The 12,725-nt window shown below is 39.4% G+C and overlaps 2 protein-coding genes across 2 annotated transcripts; both read left to right on the top strand.

The window, feature by feature from the left end:
- creb3l3a (cAMP responsive element binding protein 3-like 3a) lies at window positions 1-8,883 on the top strand. Its single transcript, XM_067398678.1, has 10 exons — window positions 1-140; window positions 407-520; window positions 853-1,087; window positions 1,295-1,428; window positions 1,593-1,703; window positions 1,793-1,899; window positions 2,131-2,199; window positions 2,286-2,370; window positions 5,583-5,679; window positions 6,812-8,883. The coding sequence occupies exons 1-10, from the start codon at window positions 120-122 to the stop codon at window positions 7,123-7,125; spliced, it is 1,287 nt and encodes a 428-aa protein (XP_067254779.1). The 5' UTR covers window positions 1-119; the 3' UTR covers window positions 7,126-8,883.
- Window positions 8,884-10,778: 1,895 nt separating this feature from the next.
- On the top strand, window positions 10,779-11,981 carry rxfp3.2b (relaxin family peptide receptor 3.2b). The gene has a single exon (XM_067398677.1). The coding sequence runs from the start codon at window positions 10,779-10,781 to the stop codon at window positions 11,979-11,981; it is 1,203 nt and encodes a 400-aa protein (XP_067254778.1).
- The last annotated feature ends 744 nt before the right edge of the window (window positions 11,982-12,725 follow it).

The following is a 12,725-nucleotide window of genomic DNA, read 5'->3' as shown; positions in this document are numbered from 1 at the left end:
TTGGAGTTTGAACTTTGTCCTGGGTGAGAAGAGTGACACAGACAGAGTCAGGACAACCTACTGACAAATGTTTTGGTTTTGTCCAATATTTTAGACTGCTTTACCCCTGGATCAGAGTAATGGAGCATTATTCAGACCAGGTAAGTCCTAATGTTTTGAAATCCGATAGATTTGCATGCTAGAAAAGAGACATTAGTATTAAACGTAGTCTACGTTATCTAACCTGCATGTGCAATATCTCATACAGAGCAAAGTTCAGAAAAATGGAAAAGTTATCTGTTCCGTCTTCTCATTTTAACATTTGCTTGCTTTTAACTGTTTTCTGTGCTTTTGTCTATTTTCTATTTCCATTGAATCCCACTGACAACAGATGAATTAAACAGCAAATATATTCAATGTGTCACAGGGCGGTGAGGGGTTAGAACTGCTCGATTTGCTTTTCGATAAGAATGATGGTATCCTACGTCATGAGAATATGGGACAACAAAACGCTCAGCTTTGGCCAGTTCAAGATCCTCATGTAAGTCTAAGTCAACAAAGTCCAGCTTTCTTTGAGTTTCTTTGGTTTTCCGGATTTTATAATGGCATGTTAAAGGGATAATTCACGCAAAATTGTTCATTGTTATCATTTACTCACTCTCACGTCATTCCAAACCTGTTTGACTTTATTTCTTCTGCAGAACACAAATATTTTCTGAAGAACTGTTTTTGTCCATACAATGAAAGTCAATTTGGACTCCATTTACTTTTATTGTATGGACAAAAACAGTTCTTCAAAATATTGTCTTCTGTGTTCTGCAGAAGAAAGAATTTATTATCTCACCTCCACCATTCTGTATTTTCAATTGCCAGATGATGATGCCAGCTCAGGGAAACAAGGACTTCTTCAATGCACTATTAGGTGGGTGCGACTCTGTTTCGGGATCTCCAATTTGGTCGCCCTCTCCTAGTGACAGCGGAATCAGCGAAGACCCTCATTCAGATCACATCGACAGTCCGCCACCAAACACAAGCCCCCCGGTGGAGCCTTGCATTGTCATATCCCAAACGCAACACAATCTCGACACAAACTTCCCATTTGATTTCAGTGAGTATCACGTATTAGTGAAGCGAACCTTCCTGGTGACTATAGATTGATTCACACTGTAAAAAGATGATTAGCCTCCCACTTAATAATTCACTGCATTGTGCCTTGGTTTGGTACACTTTCTGAAGATAAGCCCCTATTCCTGAGCTTTGTGAATCTCTCCAGACACAAACAAAGAAGGATAAATAGTATTATCTGTTGCTGCAGATGCCTGGGAGACTGGCTTCTACCCAGACAGGGCTGGAGGGATACAGCGTGCATCTGAAACGCCACAGGAACAACCGACCAGTGGATTCCCCCTAACTGTCAAGGACCTGCTGCTATCTGGCACACCAGAGCCTGTGAGTTTGCACTCAGGTGTGAAGCTAGGTAAAATACACAAGGCAGAATAGGGAAAAGGTGAACTTTAGAGCAGATAAAAGCTGAACTCGATAGGTTTCTGACCATCCAGGCACACAGAAATGTTGATTGGATTTGTTACTTTCATGTCCGATTGATATTGCAGGCCACAAAGGTGTCCCAGCAGTCCTACCAGGCGCTGCTTCTCACAGAGGATGAGAAACGACTACTTGCCAAGGAAGGAGTGACCCTGCCAAATCAGTTCCCGCTCACCAAGGTACTATCAGCTGGCAACTACACCATAATAGTAGAACACAGTCATTTGTCTTTGTAGCTCAATGTTTCTGCTTCCCTCCCGTGATCAAGTACGAGGAAAAGATTCTGAAGAAAATCCGCCGAAAGATCCGCAACAAGCAGTCGGCCCAAGAGAGCAGGAAGAAGAAGAAAGAATACATTGATGGCCTGGAGAGCAGGTATTGACTGTTGTACTCAAACAAATGAAGCAAAAGCGGATGCTACGTGCATCGAATCACAGAGGGAAAAAATCATAATCTGAGTTGATGAAATTTACAGCTACTGAACACAACCCCCCCGGCATCATACCAGGTGGAAGTTTACAGCTGTGTCTGACAGCTGGCTTGAGAGAGAATTGGTTACAACTTGTTTTCTTTTACATGGTTCATACGGGAAATTTGTTTTCATAGGATGGCGGCATGCAGTGCACACAACCAGGAGCTGCAGAGGAAAGTATTCCAGCTGGAGAAATGCAACATGTGAGATAATCATTTACTCTGTAATCTTTACACTCCATATAGGCCCCTGAAATTGAATTTTTTTACCACGCTTTCTCCATCATCAGCTCCCTGATGGAGCAACTGCGTCGGCTCCAGGCGATGGTCATGAACGGATCCAACAAACCAGCCCAGACTGGGACCTGCATTCTGGTGAGGGTTAAAAGAAGCAATATTAGCACATGAAAGATACAGGCATACAGTAATCATGCTTGGGGCTTTTAAAAACACACACTAGACACATACATAACACATGGTGTTTTCTCTGGCACTTGACGCTATTTTATTTCAGCTCATGTCAACACAATCTTGGTCTTATTTTGAATTATTTATCAGTAAATTTTATTCTAACCTAATATAAGCAATCCAAAAGTAGCAGCACCAAGGAAAATTCCCTGAAAAGATGCAAATACAATACAAATACAATATTATCTCACTGTGAGGAGAGATATTTATATTTCTTACTATTACAAACTGTCATTTGAATGAATGATTCAAACAGTGATTCGTCGCCACCTAGTGGCATAAGATGTAATTAATACAATGTAACGTTACATTGTAATTCGTTACATTGTAATCTGTCAAGATTATAAAATAATTACACTTATTTCCAGTCTTTAGAAAACAGAATTATATGTGTCAAATGTCAAATTTAATAAACATTAAAAAAAAAAAAAAAAAAAAAAAAAAAGGTAAGCAACACTGACTTTTTTAGGATTGCAAAAAGTTAGATTGTTGAACATTGTTTTCTTATTAAAAATTTGTTTTCTCTGAAATTAATACTATTATCAAGGGCACCTTAAACTGATCAAAAAAGACAGTAATGACAATATTACAAAAGATTTCTATTTCAAATAAATACTATTCTGTCATGACAACTCTCTGAGAGATTGGCATGGTAATGGATATGGCAATGTAATGTATTTTGTCTTGGTGGAATAGATCTTCTGCTGTTTATTATTGCTGCTGCTGCAGAACAAGTACAAAGACTTGCTACTGCCAATACATTCACAGACTTGTTGTGAGCATGTAAGACATGCTGCTGCTGCACATATAAACTACTAGAGCTGCACAATTAATCGTAAAAAGATCTCGATTCAAACACTTATATCTTATATATATTATAATATATCTTATTTATATATTGATATATATATTTTTTATTGTCTTTTGCATTGATGTAAAGCACACTGGTCAACTGGCGTAGTGTGTAGCTGTGCTATAGAAATAAAATTGACATTGACATTGACATTACACAATCTTCTTTTATTAATGACAGCGATTCGCATGTGTCTATTAAACCCTCAGATAACATTAATTACATTGTAATTACCACTGTAACCTATAAGTTACAATGTAACGTTACATTGTATTAATTACATCTTATGCCACTAGGTGGCGACGAATCACTGTTTGAATCATTCATTCAAATGATTAGTTCAAAAACACTGCTTCATCCAGTAATAAAACAAGTATTTATTAATGAGTCACTGAATTAATTTAAAACCATTTTTTAAAATAATCCATTCAAATTATTAAACATTTTTCCAGCAATTAAAGGATTAGTCCACTTTCACCTTTTCGTATTCTTCAAAAAGCTTACGCTGTATGTCCTAAACCTTCCCTATTCTACTTACGGAAAAAAAAACTGCTGCCGCGCTCGTTCCGTAAGTTTAATATGGAAGGAGTAGGACATACAGCGTAAGCTTTTTGAAGAATACAGAAAGTGGAAGCACATGCAAGCAGATCATTTGTGTTTATAAATCATATACAGTTGTATTTGAAAATACAATATTATTTAACTGTTTAGAGGCCATTGAAGTCCACTATAAGGAGAATAATCCTGGAATGTTTTCATCAAAAACCTTAATTACTTTTTGACTGACGAAAGAAAGACATGAACATCTTGGATGACATGGAGGTGAGTAAATTATCAGGAAAATTTTATTTGAAAATGGACTAATCCTTTAATATTTTGTCAGAACCACTAGTAAATTATATGTTAAGGGCCGTTCACATGTTGTGTCTAAAAACGCGTGGAAACCTCCTTTCCAAAGCACTTGCGCTCTCCTGTGGTGTCTGTCATTGCTAAGCATCCATGAACTGCGTTTTCCACGATGACGAGGAAGTATCAGCAAAGGATTAATTGAAATTAATTAAAAATGATATGTATTGTGAAAAGCGCTATACAAATAAATGTGAATTGAATTGATTTCTAGCCCTTGCATTAGCTTTACTACTAGATATATTTATAGAGATGAGAAATAAAAACCCGCCCTGTACAGCTATGATCAGCTGTTTGGCTGAGCTTTCGATTTTGTTACGGAAAGGCCGAAGCTGATGGGTTGGCTCTTGTCACATGACCCGCGGTGCGCTTGGTGCATTCTGAAAAGTTGAGATGTTTTCATCTTGCCGCGGCATAGAAAAAAATGAGCGCGGCACACCGCATGCATGTCGTGACCGCGTCACTTCCATGGCCTTGTTCTAAATGGCACCCTAAACCCTCACGGTCTTCCTCTGAGTCCGCAATTTCATGACGTAATGGCGCGTAGCTCACAGACTCACACAGGGCTCAGCAGAAGTGTGCATAGCAGCCGCAAAGGGGGCGCTCACGAGCTTAAGTGATGAATGGGACGCCCTATAGACTTGTGGACTTAACGGACACGCGCACACAGCGGCCATTGAAAGTCCACATGAAGTGTACCATTTGGACAGGGCCTATTATGAGTGCACTTGCTGCACTTTTACATTTGAGCAATGATTGAGCAGCAAGCTCATTGGCCGCTGATACCACAGCAACCAATCAGCTGTGCTATGTAGTTAATGATGTGATCGCTACCAAAATGAGTTAAGGACCTATGAGCCAGCGCCATCTAGAGTTTCATGCCAAAACTTTGCATTTATTTTGAACTTAATTCATCAAACAATCTTATGTAATCAAATGTACCACAGTTTCCACAAAAACATTAAGCATGCAGCACAATGTATTCTGAAGTATCATGTGAGATTAAAGACTGGAGTAATGGGTGCTGAAAAATCTTCGCCATAGTAACATTAGTTGAAAATGCCAATACTGGTTGACTTCAATTCTGTAAATGCAAAAAACTAATGTACTGATGTTTCACAATATAGTACATTTCACTGTCTTTTATGAGGCAGTTATAGACATTGACTGAAAAAATGGTCTTAAAGCAATCATCAGTGAAGGATGCAGGGGAACCCAGTAATCTAATCACAGAACAAAGAACTTCTATCTACAGCTATTGAGAACATACCTCACAAACGGATGTTACACCAAAGTTGTGCTTCACTAATGGCTGTCCGTGCCGCTACGCTCAAGCCTTCCATCTGCCTCTGTCCCTCAGGTGCTGCTTCTGTCATTCACCTTGATTCTGCTGCCCAGTCTGAAGCCCTTCACAGATTCCAAGGTCAGCCAGCACGGAGACTTCAGCCCACTGAGAGGTGAGTTTTCTGGCCAAAATATCTCCTCCATCCAGTCCTTGTGGGGAAAAACCCATTACAACTACCTTATATTAATCCTGTGGCTGCTAACTTGAGAGGAAAATTTCATGCTTGAAGAGTAAGGGGTTCTTGAATCTGTGTAATGTATCATTTGGTTGACAAGCCATTAGGCTTGGGCTGAAGCCTTGTGACAGCTATTGGAAGGACTGAGGGAGGTGACGCGGACTAGAAGAATGGCAAACAGCTTAGTCATGTTTTCCACACGTTGAATCAACGGCGTGGAAGAAAAGCTGTAATTTGTCCTCATCAAACTGATGTCAGTGTTTCTGAAGGGAATCAATTCTTATTTTGCAGGCTAAGCGTAGGTCATGGTTAAAGTTTGCCGCACTTGGTCACAGTCTTGTTCGATTAGTGTCCTGTTGAGCTCCGCAGCTCTTTTGAAGTGTGTGGCTGAAGTTCTGAAAAAAAATCAGGGTACAATGTGTCAAAGCGTGACTCGACTGTGTTTATTTCATCCACAGACTTAAAATAACTGGCATTGACCAGCTACAGGAAGTAGACTGTGAATTTCTAAAGTCACGAGTTTGATTCTGAAGGACTGACAATATGTATTTCTTAAAAAAAGTGTATGAATGCTTTTACGTGTGGGTATTTCTTCAAATTTAGGCCTTTTATGTCCTAAAGGTTTATTAAAAACAGATTTCAACATTTTTGGTCAATGAAGGTCACAACAAAACTTGGAAAATGTAATCATGCTTTTGTCCAAGAGCCAAAATATGAAAATCCATTATAAAATTATGAACAAATAGTGAAATAATAATAAACAACTTTAATATTTATTGTATAAAAATGTTTTCTATCTTTTTGTTGTTGTTGTTATAAACTACTGGCAACATTTATATAACCCCAAACAATTTTACTTCCAATAGTTTTTAATTTAGTGTAAAAGATTACATGCCCAAAAGTGTCCATATTTGAGGAAACTCCTTTATACCCTAATAAAATATCAAATCAAGTGGCGTTTGTTTTAAAGAAGGATAGCAAAGACACTTTTCACAAGGAGAAGTATTAAGTATCAGTATCAGTACAAAGTATTAAGTATCTTTCTTACATTTTCTTTAACCCCTTGCAGTTCAGTCACGGTCACTGCACAACCTCCAGTCTTCCAGCGTGCTGCGCACTCTCGAGCATCCGTACTCAGTGACAGAGGACCCCAAAATCCCCCTTCGCTTCTCTGAGGATAAAAGTCTGGAGGAGATAGCGTCGCTGCTGGGAAGACTTCACAGGAGACCAGAGTTCACTAATTACGACTCTGAATTTCACAACCTCAGTTTAGACCAGCATGACGACCATCACCATGGAGACCCCATCACTGGGCATGTAGCAACGGTGACCTTGAATCCACGACGTGGCTCAAGGCGGAGTCCTCATGCTGATGATATGTGAAGGGCATAAGGGGATTTACCTGGGGATTTGTCAAAACTCCTTTAACAGCGCTTTTGAAGACGGGAGCCAGCTAACATATGGCTGGAAGCTATATTTTTCCTTCTTTCTAAAGTAATCTTTAAGATATACGTTATCTACTTATTGTTTTATCCTAAGTTTGATAACATAAATAAGTCCAATTTTATCTGTTCATTTGGAATGAAGGAAGTGCTTATTTTTCTTGTTTTTAACCTTGACATTTAAGAAAGTGCATAATCTTTCTTTTTCGTTAAAATGCAGTGGGGTCCAAATGAAATGATCCTATTTTCATCAAGCTTAGGGCTCTTTTTGCGATAGCCTGATGGTTGACTGTAGGCTACATTTTCATGTTTGTTAACCGACTACGACACAAAAGATTGATACTAAATTTAAAAGCTTACCTGTAGGTCTATTACCTCCAACAATATTGCTGTAGCTAATATTGTAAAAGGCCTGAGGTAATTCTAGCTACAGTCGAGGCGCAAAATGGCGGCATTTGCGTTTGTATGAAACGAGATCGAGTCCGCGGTGCGATAAGAGAGACATGAAAGTAGCGCCGGTTACATTTACGCGAATGAGCGGAATGATATTCACCGTTGCAGTGAAAAATATCAGGCAGCTGGATGACGCAATCGACCAATCATAATCATTAGTCAAGAGAGCCGTATAATAAAATGTGTATAAAAATAGTGTAATAGCAATTTGAGTGAGAAATCAAATAAAAAAAATATGAAACTGACCGTTTGTACAAACGAATTAGCATCGGTTTGATAGTTATTTTACTTTTTTTATTATTTACAAATTAAAGGTTATTAAATATTAATGATAAACATCCCAGATATGACATCACCTTTTGGACTCCACTGTATATTATAGGCTAGCTATCAAGTTTGAACCATTTCTGCTCCGCCAATTTATTACTTACAATACAGCTGAGGTGAATAATAATACAAAATTCATTCCACTTCATTAATATTACCTTTTGAATCCTTCAGCAAGTTTGCTCTAAAGGAGTGCCTTGTGTTTGTCTTCGTTTTGAAGACAGTTTTGCTTCACGGGAATTAATATGAAGGCTGAAATACATTTTTTATAGACTAAGAACAAGTTAGTGTGCATAAATTGCTTTTGATAACAGTCATGCTTTTTCAATAAAATCACATTATGTTGAATTGTCTTTCAACCATCAATTTGCATTGTTCCAATAAATGTTCTGAAATACATAATGAAATGGACAGCTGTCTTCAACTCTGGGTTGACGTCAACATATAAATGCCTTTCAGCACAATCTGCATGTCACGAGAGACAGAATGAGGACGGTGCAGATGAGAAGAACAGGTGAACACATCACAGTAAAAACAAATATGATCATCATCCTTGACATTTTTTTTTTTTTATGCAGCAAGACCCATCAAAGTAAAGACACTTTGTTATAATCTCCAAGAGAGATGCACAAATGTATATGAAAGCAGCAGTCTGTGTGGATCATATGAATCAATACAAAAATGTCAACTTTGTTTTTTATGAACTGAATAACCTTTAGTGCTCAGGAATGAGAAAACAGTGTGGGAGGTATTTCATATCACTTTCAGATAAGAAAACTTAACTTAAGATAGAGTCCATCATGCATAATCTTTCCATTGTGGTCAATAATATTGTCAAATGTAGTTGACTGGGAGGGTTCAGCTGTTCACTGTTGTTCACAAAGGTTTCAATCTTTGTCATGTAGAAATAAACTTGCATCTTTCATCCACATGCCTCTTCACTTGAAGTCTTCCTTGGCCTCCAGTTTGCTTGTCTATTTCACTTTAAAAAGACTGTCAAAGTAATGCATTTTTACCTAATCTGCTGCTGATTTGATGCACAAAGTTTGTAAAAAATAAATTCCAGACTGTTCGCTCCTCAAGGCAAATTCTTGGCTCAGTAATCTTCTAAATTAAACCAAACAACTAATACGAAAGACTCCATAGTCTGAAATCAATAAGTTATCACTTTCATTCTGTGAGTTTATTTTCAAGAACTGTGGGTTGTAATTAAAAGTCTGTGAATTTTGAAAAAGCCAGCAAGCTTATTTGTGACCTGAGTTATCATGGATTTCAAGGGAAACTGGAGTCATTGAATTGAATTAAATTGGAGGTGGGTTCACAAGCACACGCAGAGTGAATGAAAGAGAAAGAAGAGTTAAGTGTGTGTGTGTGTGTGTGTGTGTGTGTGTGTGTGAGAGAGAGAGAAAGAGAGAGAGAGAGAGAGAGAGAGAGAGAGAGAGAGAGAGCAGTACCTATATTTTAATATTTTGTATTAAATAACAAAATGTGCCATAAAATGTGCCACACACACACACACCTAGAGACAGATAGACAGACAGACAGACAGACAGATAGATAGATAGATAGATAGATAGATAGATAGATAGATAGATAGATAGATAGATAGATAGATAGATAGATAGATAGATAGATAGATAGATAGATAGATAGATAGGCTATATGCAATTTCTGAAACTTGACACTCAAACACCAGAACCACACTAAATCTGCAAAATACACTTCTCAGACTTTGACTTTTTCATAAAACACTATTTGCAAAACACAACACACAATTCTCCATGTAACACAATAGGAAGTATGCTGATTTTGTTTCTTTCATATTGTGTAATATTGTATTCACAACCACAAAAGCTTACAGTAAAAATAAAATACAAGAAAAAGGATTGGTTTCAATCTTGCTTGCGTGTTTAACCGTGAATTTTCCATCTCTCTGCCAATTACTTTCAGTACAGGAGCTCATGAAAGAAGAGCATATAGGTTTTGAATAGCTATATATCCAAAAATTGAACATTATAGCAAAAGGTGTTTGCGATGTAAGACAAATGTTTGCTTTTGAGATGTGATATTTTGAATACAGTGCTTCAGTTTGCAAGAGATGTGAGGAATTTTGCATTATGTGTGTGCAATTCTTGGATTTGTGTGTAAAGTTTTGAAAATGAGTGTAAGCAGTTGAAAAAAAAAAAAAAAACTAATAAGCAGGCCTATAACAAATGAAAAATTGGATTAGATTAGACTCAACTCATGTGCACTTTTTTTCTTAATCAGTGCTATTTCTAAGAAAAAAAAAAAAAAAAATCAAATGACACTTATATTTTCAATAATACATTACTAATATTGTATCAAATAAGATTAAGGGACACATTCTACATTGATGCAAATAGTACTCACATATATTATACGTATTTTAGGATCTTATGTAGGCTATTTGTCCAAAACAACATATCTGTCCATAATCAAACTGAAGGCATTGATATCCGTATGACTTCAAGTTGAAACGTGCCATTTCGTCTGATGAAACATGTTTAAAAACTAGGTTTTGCGCACCGTATGTATGAATGTATCTGACATAAAAGCGGCGCGTGCCTCAGCAGCGCGCGGACGCGCACCATGCTCATCGGAGTATAAAAGAATGTGCGCGCGCTGCAGAGCGCACAGAGGTGCGAGTGAGAGGGACCGATGAGAAGGCGCTCTCGCTGCCGGTTAACTAATTATACATGCCCGGAAACAAAGTGCGGTTGTCACAATGAACTTGAGATAAATCACATGAATGGATTAGTTTCACCATGAAAACGGACTGAGTGGAAGTCTGCCATGGAGAGGAATAACACCACACAAACTCTGGAGCTGGGAGAATGTGAGCACACACTGGACCCCAGCGCAGCTCTGGACAATTGCACAGACTCTGCCAGCGGGAACCTGTCTTTACGCTGCTGGTTGCAATTGTTGACAAAGGAGTCTAGTTCAACACTTCAAGGTGATGGGTCTAGTTTGGCTGTGCGTGTGATGATCGCTCTCATTTATTCAGTGGTATGCGCTCTGGGACTTGTAGGCAACTCTCTCGCGCTCTACCTGCTACACTCGCGCTACCGGCAGAAGCAGTCTTCCATCAACTGCTTTGTGATGGGTTTGGCTCTAACCGACTTGCAGTTCGTCCTAACCCTGCCGTTCTGGGCCGTAGACACAGCGTTGGACTTCCGCTGGCCCTTCGGCAAAGTTATGTGCAAAATCATCAGCTCCGTCACCACTATGAACATGTACGCCAGCGTTTATTTCCTGACCGCCATGAGTGTGGCCAGGTACTACTCCATCGCGTCCTCGCTGAAGATGCACAGCCGCAGAGCGGCGGCGGCTGCGGCCAAATGGATCAGCTTGGGCATCTGGGTCGTATCCCTGATAGCGACGCTCCCGCATGCCGTTTATTCCACGATAGCCCAGGTTGCAACGGACGAGGAGCTGTGCTTGGTGCGTTTCCCAGAAACGGGAAGCTGGGACCCTCAGTTGCTGCTAGGACTGTACCAGTTGCAAAAGGTCCTGCTTGGTTTTCTGATCCCACTGGTGGTGATAACCGTATGCTATCTACTACTTCTAAGAATCGTGCTAAGCCGCAGGATCAGCGGCGTGGCTGGCTCCGAAAGCGAGCAGGGCAGGCACAAGCGGCGTTCAAAGGTCACCAAGTCAGTTGTGATCGTCGTCCTGTCATTCTTCTTGTGTTGGTTGCCCAATCAGGCCCTGACTCTGTGGGGCGTCCTCATTAAGTTTGACCTGGTGCCCTTCAGCAAGGCCTTCTACAATGTCCAGGCGTACGCTTTCCCGCTGACTGTGTGCTTGGCCCACACAAACAGCTGCCTCAACCCGGTGCTCTATTGTCTGATCCGCCACGAATTCCGCGCCGGACTCAAAGAGCTGTTGCTGAGGGCCACGCCGTCCTACCGAAGCTTTGCTCGACTGCTCCCCCGCAAGGCAAAGGTGGCCGAGGCGCCTCCTGTACTGGTTCTCGTGCAGATGGATGTTTGACGCTGTTCAGAGAAAAGCAGTTCATATTTGCTTTTGATTGACAGGACGAAGCAGGCGTGAGAAAGGTCCTTTGGGAGCTGCTCCACTTTCCCTTCCTCTCATTCAGAAACACTTGCGCGTTTGTCTTTCTCCTCTAACTTTCGCCGTACCTTTTGATGCGCAACTGTTTTCACATGCAACTCTGGTCATCAGAACCACTGGGAAATTCTGGACCCATTCACCTGCTTTGCTTTGCTGCATATTAGTAGCACTGCTTGAGGATTTTTCCCCAAGACATTCTTCAAGGGAGCGATAAATTATCCATATGTGTTTTTCAGCCTTTGAAAAAAAGAAGAAGAACAACGACACCACATAAAAACTGGGTTCAGCCCTTCTCTTATTTCATGAGATATAAAAAGGGGGTTCAGTAGTTAATCCATCAATCATTCAATACATTGTCAATTATAAATTTACTTGCAGTTGTGTAGATATAATGAAGGTTCACACCTTTTGATTTGTCTTTCAGTGTATTTAAATCTTGTACAAAAGAAAAACCAAACTAATAAAAGACCTACCTTTGTGATTGACCAGTCGAACTTTGCAATTAATGATTTTGACAATTTCTCTTTGATTTCAATTTGACATATTACTAGCTGTTTCCAAATAATTAAAATTAGTATACAACTATATTTTATTATAAATACACCACATCTGAGCCTTAAGGGATAGCATAAAAAATACACTCTTGTCAATTCACATTCATAT

The sequence above is a fragment of the Chanodichthys erythropterus genome, chromosome 10, assembly GCF_024489055.1.
Source record: "Chanodichthys erythropterus isolate Z2021 chromosome 10, ASM2448905v1, whole genome shotgun sequence".
Taxonomy (NCBI): Eukaryota; Metazoa; Chordata; class Actinopteri; order Cypriniformes; family Xenocyprididae; genus Chanodichthys; species Chanodichthys erythropterus.
This window is presented reverse-complemented; position numbering and strand designations above follow the sequence as displayed.

Coding starts and splice junctions, on each gene's coding strand:
- creb3l3a (XM_067398678.1), top strand. CDS start 120: ATGGAGCATTATTCAGACCAG. Junction 1,429..1,592: donor TATCTGGCACACCAGAGCCT/GTGAGTTTGCAC, acceptor TTGATATTGCAG/GCCACAAAGGTGTCCCAGCA. Junction 2,200..2,285: donor CAGCTGGAGAAATGCAACAT/GTGAGATAATCA, acceptor CTCCATCATCAG/CTCCCTGATGGAGCAACTGC.
- rxfp3.2b (XM_067398677.1), top strand. CDS start 10,779: ATGGAGAGGAATAACACCACACAAACTCTGGAGCTGGGAGAATGTGAG.